Genomic DNA, 9,302 nt, shown 5'->3' with positions numbered 1-9,302 from the left:
CAATGAACCAAAACACAGAAGTAAATCAACTTCAGAATGGTTTCAGAAGAACAAAATACACGTTCTGGAGTGGCCAAGTCACAGTCCAGACTTGAACCCCATTGAGATGCTGTGACATGACCTAAAGATTCATGCCAGACACCCCAGGAATCTAACTGAACTAGACTAGTTTTGTAGAGAGGAATGGGCAAAGATTTGTCCTGATCGATGTGCCAGACTGATCTGCAGCTACATGAAGCGTCTGGTTGAAGTTATTGCTGCCAAAGGGGGGGGCACAAAATAATAAATGTGATGGTTCACTTACTTATTTTCCCATCATTGTTTGCATACTAGCCTCATTAAAATATGAAAACCTATAAATGTTTGGGTAGTTCTAGTTATAGCAGACACCATTTTTTTTTCATCTGTGTGATTTTGACAAAGATCAGATCACATTTGATGGTGATTTTATGCAGAAATGTGAGAAATTCCAAAAGGTTCAGATACTTATTCATACCACTGTAACTTACCTGTCTCATTCCTCCTGACTGATTTATCCTTGCTGCTTGCAAATAACTTTCTAATATCCATTTGCAATAAAAATAAATAAATAAATAAATAAAAAAAGACATCTTGTTACAGATTACTGGGATTGCAGTAACAAATAAAATGCTTGTAAAACAGCTGGAAATTGAGCAAACATATAACATTGTTAGAGGCTATATTCCAAATTAATTCATACAGATTGATTCTATTCACTTTGGTCACATAAAAAAATAGCAATATATAGCATCACTATTAATACAGTTCAAATACTACATATCATATTAACACAATATTAGACAAAGCTTTTGAGTGAGAGGCTCTCACTCAAATAGCATTTATTGTTATTGTATTCACAGCCAGTTAGTTAAAAGATGGCAGCTAATCAGCTACTTCAATTTGTGACCAGAGTAGTTTACCGGCGTTAACTGCCTGATACATAAAGGGTAAAGTTGAACCGTTTTAAATACCAATTCATGGGAATAGGTGACCAAACTAACATCAACACAGATGTAAAAACTAACAACTTGAATGGGCAGTTTAACAGGCACTAACTAGTAAAGCAGGTGGGAAGATGTCATTTGCACCGTCGACTGTATGATTAGCACAAGCAATCAAATATTGATGCTGCATTCATGTGTTGTAGGAGAAATCGAAAAAATGAATCTCTATTGCTTGGTGTCTATAAAAAGCGCTAGTCACCCAACTTCTGATGTATCGTTGGCGTTACTCGTCTATGGCGTGATATTCGTGCCACTATTCTGAGCGACCAATGATAGATTTTGAGCACAGAAAAACAGATTGAGCTAGCAATAATAGATTTTGAGCTCATAAAATAATATTGAGCAACAAAAAAAACTACTCCGGGCTGCATAATTGTGGTTTTTTATGCTCAATTCCCTGCCTCGTGCTCTTGTTTAATCGCTCGAACCCTGCGCTGGTCAGTTTGTTTTCTCTGCGCGCTCACTTGGGCACACACGTTCCAAATGTGCCACGAAGCCAACCAATCAGAGAGCTGGCAGAAGTACACCGATCTCATCTTGTCAGACAAAAACTAGCATAAGTCTCATTATGTTGTACTCTCCCAAAACAAGTTTGTAGCCCGTTATTGTCTCATCGTCACCATGAATAAATTTGTTCGTTGACGAAATATTTTTATTATAGTCATTGTTGATGAAACAACACTGCATTGTAGCCGTATTATTGTTTGTTGTTGCTGTTGAGCTGCTGCCGTGCTGTTGGAATTGAGTGTTGTGAAAAGTGTGTGTTAAAGCGGAAGTTCAGGATTTTTGACATTAGTGAGTGGATCTGTTCGTAGATCTGAATCGTTTTTTTATTGGCATGTTATAATGGTGCCATTGACTCACGCTAGCTTAGCCACTCCAGAGCCCTGAAACTAACAAATAACTCCACCAACTCACTAAACCCCTGCAAACTTGGAGATTAAGCCTAATTTAAAAAATCCTGAACTTCCAATTTAAACCAAAGTTTAAAGCTTTTAGTTTTCAAATGTGTTTGTGTGTCTTTGCGCCGTTTGGCTGCTGGGATTAGCATTATAAGACACAGGCGCTTCTATTTCCAATACAAAAACTCCAACACACACTGTACGTGAAATAGAGCGAGAGAATGTTTTTGTAGTAGGCTAGCAGTGGTACGTACACTAAACAGCATTCGTGTACTGCCTTTGTGCATGCCTTGAATGGAGAAAAAAACAAAACGGCTGTTTTTGGATTGGAAAAACTAAATAAAATACTTAGCGCCCCCTGCAGTGAGTGACTTCTAGCACCGCTGTATGAGTGTCTTACAAGGATTTACGTATTGCATAAAAACTAGCTGAGATGATGATTCCGTCCAGATGATTCTTCCAACCATTTGGTATTTTATGTTGATTCATTTTGGATCTAAGATCAAATTATTAAAAAAATTAATAAATACCAGTCCCTCCTGTATAATCATTTGATGTCTTCAACTCTCTTTGTCATCTTCCAGCTGAGAGTCCATTCCTTCTTCAGCAAGCCTTTGTGCATAAGTCTTTTGTGTTTCACATGCCTGTGCTCTGTAGAGAAGCACACAACTTCATCCTCACGCGGCCTTCTCCAACGACAGATCCTCCAAGATTCCTGCCAAGCCTTTACCTCCTCATGCTCTCCCTCCGTGTCGTCCTCTTCGTCGTTTTCATCGCTGATCCTGTGTGCCGCAGCCACCATCCAAGACTGCTTCCACGCGGAGAAGGAGGCGTTTAGTTTGTGGAACTGCAGGTGAAGTGGGATGTTTAATTTGACTGGTTTCCTGGACTTTTGCTCTTTCTTGTCGTCATCTGTGTTACTGTCATGTTCCTTGTCATGTGTTGCATCTTGGTCTGTGCTCACTATTACAGCAGATATTTCCTTGTTGTCATTAGCGTCCTCTAATTCCTCTACACTCACTCCCGTATCATTGTCATCATCTGCATCGCCGCGGTGTCCGTCATTTGTTTCATCATCCTCTTCAAAAGATGTGCTTTCTTCTACCTCATCAACCTTTTCTTCTCCATCTTTTTCTGAATCCTGTGATTCATTTTCGTCCTTTTCTGTATCTCTCCTCCCAGCTTGGACATGGTTTTTCATGTTCTTCTTTCCTGTAGCATTGTTTGCCCACTCTCGACTTGCATCATCATCATCATCTTCTGCATCTGTTTTCTCTGTGTTTTCACGCTGGTCCTCATCCTCTTCGTCACAATTGTCCTCCTTGTCTTCATCAGTTTCAACTTCATTTTCATTTTCCATTTGATCATTTTCATCCTCAGTATTACTCCTGCTCTCTTTTTCGTCAAACTTAACTGTCTCATTCTCCTTGTCCTCATCTTCCGCCTCCTCTTCCTCATCGTCCTCCTCCTCAGCCTCCTTTTCATCTTCCGCCTCCTCTTCCTCATCGTCCTCCTCCTCAGCCTCCTCTTCATCTTCCGCCTCCTCTTCCTCATCGTCCTCCTCCTCAGCCTCCTTTTCCTCTTTTGTCATTTTCCCCTTTTCCTCATCCTCCTTCACTTTATTCTCATCCTCCTCATCCTCCTCCTCTCCAGTATTGTTCCCTGTGTCCTTCCCCTCAAACTCTTCTGTCTCAACCTCACCTTCCTCAACGTCATCCTCCTCTTCACTCTCCTCTTCCTCACCCACTTCGGTCTTCGTTTCCTCCTCCTCCTGGACATACTCTGCCTTGTCTTCTTCCTCTTTTGTTTTCTCGTTTGCAATCATTCTCAATATTTCCTTGAGCTGCAAAGCAATGTTCTTGTACGATTCCTCTTCCTCCACTTCATTTTTATGCTCCTCCCTATTAACCTTTGCATCCTCCATCCTCTCCTCATCATTATTCTCATCTTTCTCAACTTCCTCATCCTCATTTGTATCAACTCCATTGTCTATTTTCTGCTCATTTAATTCATCCTCTTCTTCTTCTATGATCTTCTCATCCACTGTTGTACCATTGTACTCTTCATTCACATTCTCTTCCTTTTCATCTTCACCCATCCCATTGTCCTCATCTTCATCATCCTCATCCGTCTGGTGATTATGGATTTCATGATTATTATGCAGTTTCTCTTCATGAGTTTTGATGTCCTCTTGCAGTTCACCTTCCTCATCAACCTCCTGAATCTCCTCTTCCTCCTCTTCTTCTTCCTCCTCCTCCTCCTCCTCCTCCACACTCATGTCAGTCTCATTTTCATCATTTTTCTCATTACATGTTTCTGTCGTAATGCTTATTTCCTCTTCATCGGCTTCACTATCTGCGTCCTCCAATTCCTCGTCCTCATCAACTCCCTCATCCTCCTCTTCTTCATCCTCCTCTTCTTCATCTTCTATTTCCTCATCATCTAACCTCTCCTCATCACCTTCATCCTCTATTTCCTCATCGTGAAACCCATCCTCATCATCATCACTGTCTACTTCCTCCTCTACTTCCGTGTCACTAAACAATGAATCGTCGTCTTCTACTTTATCAAGGCTATCTTCTTCAGGTGGGTTCCATCTTTTCAGCGTCCTCCAGGAATCCCACCACTCTGTGGTATCAGTTTTACACTCATCCAGTTCTGATGTGAGAAGCGAGTTGAGCATATTACGTCTCCTTGTCATCATGTTGCTGTGCTTTTGATGGGATTGTAGTGAAGAAATGCCCCACCTGCGGGTAAAACATACTTTTGTTTAGTTCTACATAGAACAAACGATGCTGAACAGCTAGAGGAGCTTAAATTTGGACATTCGTCACACAATCCCTGCATGGTATTAGTCAGATTTTCACTTTGATGTAGTACTGTGAGAAGCTGCCTGAATGTATCAATATGAAAGACTTCGAGTAATGATTACACAACAACAATAGAAAAAGTGAAGGTCTCCTTTGGTGTTTAGAGCGGAAGACTGTTTACAGAAATACAGAGAGAAGTTCCGTAGTTGAATTGTACTTGAAACAAAATTATATTTTATTTATAACTTAACACCGTATTTTAAGACTAAAAAACATTTATAATAAAACTATAATTTGTAGAAAAAAAAATAGTGCTGTCAAATTTATCACGTTAACGGGCTGTAATTTTTTTTTTAATCAATCACGTTAAAATATTTGACGCATTTAACGCATGCGCGGAATGATCCGCTCATGCATTGCCTCAAACAGATTACAATGACGCACTTGAGAGCTAAGAGGCAGAGAAAGTTGTCTTGTTTTGTGCTTTTTCCTAACAAAGGTATACCACACGCGACGTGCTGACACTTTGTTTCTTTATTAGCACATTCAGCTTCAACATTAACACAGCTTACGGCTCTCGGCAGGCCGTAACTCTAACTCACTCCTGCATCATGTGAGTAAACATTGGTGCCGCGTGCACTTCAGGGTGCCTCGGATAATTCTATATCAAAATATTACAAAAGGCGAGTGGACACAGGCGTTCATTGGAACGCGCCGTTTATCGGCATAAGTTTCAGCAACTCCTTCACAACAAACATAAGTATCATTTAGTGAAAGCACAACAAAAATAATATATTTAAAAAAAAAAAAATTCACAAAAAGAAAAGCGCTGCAATCTGTATTAATGAGGCTCTATTCTCACAGTTAAACAACAGTGCAAAGAGGACTGGGATTCCCAATCACAATAGCTATGCAAAATACACATAAAACTTAGACTTTCGTCAAACTCTATTCAAACATTTCGTTTAGTTCAACAAATACACAGGATGGCAATATTTAGTCACAATATAAAAACTATCTGAGGTCTCGTACGTTGTGAAGCCAGCACTCAAATGACGTGAATTACAATGGATGGACCAGCAAACAGGAAACTACGGCGTCAGTCGAGGGACAAAACACACTATTTGGCTTGATTTCTAAGTTAATTTAAAACTCACCATTGACACCTTGTGGTGTATTTCAATCACTACCTTACGTAGTTAAAGACACTGTGGAAGAACGGCAGGGAGCCTATGTGACGTCCCGCTCGGCGACGTCAACAATGGTGAGCTACTAGTTTATTTTTTGATTGAAAATTTTAGAAATTTTATTCAAACGAAAACATTTAATTTAATATAAAATTAGTATAACTTGTACTAACATTTATCTTTTAAGAACTACAAGTCTTTCTATTCGTGGATCCCTTTAACAGAAAGAATATTAATAATGTTAATGCCATCTTGTGGATTTATTGTTATAATAAACAAATACAGCACTTATGTACAGTATGTTGAATGTATGTATCCGTCTTGTGTCTTATCTTTCCATTCTAACAATAATTTACAGAAAAATATGGCATATTTTAGAGATGGTTTGAATTGCGATTAATAACAATTAAATTTTTAAGCTAAATTTTAATCGTTTGACAGCCCTAAAAAAAAAATACAAACATTTAAAATAAAAGTACTATGAAATCTTATTGCTATGTTTGGTGCAAATGTAACTTGTAGTTGTAATAAATGAACTTGTAGTTGCACAAAACAAAATTGTAGTTGTAGCAAAAAAGTAGTTTTACTTAAAAAAAAACAACAAATAACTACATTTTTTTGCTCAACAACAAGTGGCATATTTTACAACCACAAGTTGCTATTTTTACTATTTCAAAAATTAATTTTTACAACGACAAAATCTTTTTCCACCAGATTTAAATTATTTTTAAGATCATGTATAACTGACAAAATTCCCCGAATGCTGTGATGATGACAAATATGCTCAACGAGTGAGCAACCACCATAGGGTTTCATAGCCCATGAGGTATTTACTGTACATCGAATCCTGGCTGAAATAGTATCTGGCAGTGTCGTGTCGTCAGCAAGTCCTTCTCCACTGGCCTACACGCTGACGCGATGACCTACTTTACAAACCTAAAATTCTGTCATTTAGTTCATGGTGTTGTTTTTCCTTATTCCCAAAGATGTATTGTTTTCATTTTATAGTATTTTCTTTGCTGCACTGCTTCCAGTACTATGCACAATGGGAATATTTTATAAAGGTTGGAAAGTTACCTAGTTTTGCTATAAGGCCAATGATCAAAACGCACTGTTAGCATCTGTTTTTTGAAATTGATATGCAACAAACAACCCACCTCAGGCACAACCTGTAATGCCGACAAGCACTCCAAATTTCCTTTTGGTCGTCCTCTTCCTCCAGAGCAGGTGCCGAGCTGAGCCAAGATTTCTGCCACCCAAGTGGGAGCACATCATGTATTTTCCTAGTTTCAACTGTGAGCTCATGGAGTGTACTGTCTTCGGTTAGAATTGTAGATTTTGAAAGCCTCCATGAATCTTCCCACCCTGGAGGCTCATCCTGTTTGAGAGAAATTTTGGGGTAAATTATTTGATAAAATAAGTGTGAAAATTCAATGCCAGACTTACCTGCTCTAAAAGTTGTTGTACTTTGTGAAACGTGTTTCTGACACTTGGTTGTAAAGTAGGCCAGTCGCAATCCCATTTTTGCTTCTGTTGTCTAAAAGCAAAGTTCATAATTTTCCAAGTGCCGGCCCAAACAGGAAGCTGATATACTCCTATTTCAGGACTGGGGACCACATGTCTGTCAAACAAAGTATCCCTTTGGAACCGTGTCTCCACAGAATACTCTGACGTGGTTTTACCTTTTACCTGTAACGAAAAACAAATTTTAATATCGCCAAGAACAAATCTTGTGTCATTGTTTCCTATTCCTATTTTTCCCAATTTATTAATTCCAAGGGCGTAGGTTTGCATAGGGACGGTAGCAGGGGTGAAAGTGGCTAGAATTTATTGCCGGAACTCCCTGACATGAGGGTTGCCACAGAGCCAGAAATTATGTTTATTTATTTTCGTTCTTTTTTTTTTGGGGGGGGGGGGGGGGGGGGGCTGTCAAACCTCTTAAATTACTGAGATGCAAAGAAAACTGTTTAAGCACAGTTATTTCTATAACACATACAAAAACTGATTTTCATTCAAAATTGTATTTTTTCAATGATTTTATAAAATAAAAGTTTACAAAAACAGCAATAACCCCAACCTCCATCTCCTAATTTTTATTTTCCCTCATTTCCTCACATACTAAATGCCAAATTTCAATTTTAATTTCAATTTTCCGGTGCCGGGATTGGCGATGCGGCGGCGTAGGGTTGGTCGCCAACGGGCTTACACTCATAAGAGATTCACACGATTACTGGGTTCTAGATCACAGAACTGATTTGTGTACATTCTACCCCTTTCAATCACTTAGCTTATAGTCTTATAGACACCCCCACCCCCATTCTCCTCTTTCACTGGCCAATTGGCCCCCACATGGTGTAAACCGGAAATACATCTCGCTGACGATAGCACCAGCATATTAGTAACTAGTTTAGATGTTCAATGTATTTCTTGTTGTTGTTTATGTGTTTCTTTTCTTTCTTCTCTTGTATTTCTTTTCTTCTGTACCCCCATAATCCCTTCCTGTTCGCTGCTTTGTCATAATAAAAAGGTATTTTGAAGGATCACAATGGGAGTATGTCAGACTCTCCATGTGAAACATTAAAACTGTTCAGAATCCGGGCACTTAGACTTCCATTCTCTGTGTCAAACAGCTGAACAGGACAGGTTTAAAAAAAAAATAAATAAATAAAAATAAAAATAAAAAAAATAAATTCAATTTTAACTACTTAAGTAACATAGGATGTACATTAAAATTGAAGTGAATGTAAACATTTACTTTTTTTTTTTTTTAAATAACAAAGATTTAAGTAACATACATTCAGAAAAATAAGTACAAATGATGAATTAAAAATATTAAGCAGATTGAAATGGAATATCTTTTATAAATGGCGTAAACATTGGCTTTTTTTTAAATCATAAGGAAATGAATAAGTATCCTAACATGAATGAACAAATTTAAGTCCAAAATGCACATTGACAACTGATGTTCTGAACCTCCCCATCAGAGCAAATAAATCTAAATATGATAAATAAGCCTCCTCAACTTTTTCGTTGCTCTTCAAGATTTGATCCATTTTATGTTGCATTGTCCTTTTTTGTCCCATCAATTCGACCTTTTTTTTTTTTTTTTTTGCTGTTCCACAAAACATGCACATTTGAACCAATCAGAGTTAACTAGCTCTGCTGATCACATGTCAGTATGTCAGCCAATTAAAATGATAAGTGAGTCCAGGCGTTTTGCTTTGCTGCGTGCATTCGCACATTGACATGACTCATCATCGTCAGACTCAGATAATTGCAGCAGCTGGGGAAACCTCCATGCCGTCCGTGGAATAAAATAAATAATAAATATTGGTGGAAACGGATTATGCTACACAAGCACTTTATTATGCTTGTTGT

The 9,302-nt window shown here is 38.3% G+C and overlaps 1 protein-coding gene across 1 annotated transcript; it reads right to left on the bottom strand.

The window, feature by feature from the left end:
• Window positions 1–2,474: 2,474 nt before the first annotated feature.
• Window positions 2,475–7,142, bottom strand: LOC130905206 (DNA ligase 1-like). Its single transcript, XM_057818347.1, has 3 exons — window positions 7,082–7,142; window positions 4,200–4,674; window positions 2,475–4,058 (listed from the first exon to the last, which is right to left on the bottom strand). Exons 2-3 carry the CDS (start codon window positions 4,629–4,631, stop codon window positions 2,475–2,477), a joined length of 2,016 nt encoding a protein of 671 aa, XP_057674330.1. The 5' UTR covers window positions 4,632–4,674; window positions 7,082–7,142.
• Window positions 7,143–9,302: the final 2,160 nt, after the last annotated feature.

Source organism: Corythoichthys intestinalis, chromosome 17, assembly GCF_030265065.1.
Source record: "Corythoichthys intestinalis isolate RoL2023-P3 chromosome 17, ASM3026506v1, whole genome shotgun sequence".
NCBI classification, from domain to species: Eukaryota; Metazoa; Chordata; class Actinopteri; order Syngnathiformes; family Syngnathidae; genus Corythoichthys; species Corythoichthys intestinalis.
Note: the sequence above shows the minus strand (reverse complement) of the source record. Positions and strands in the feature narration are given on the sequence as shown.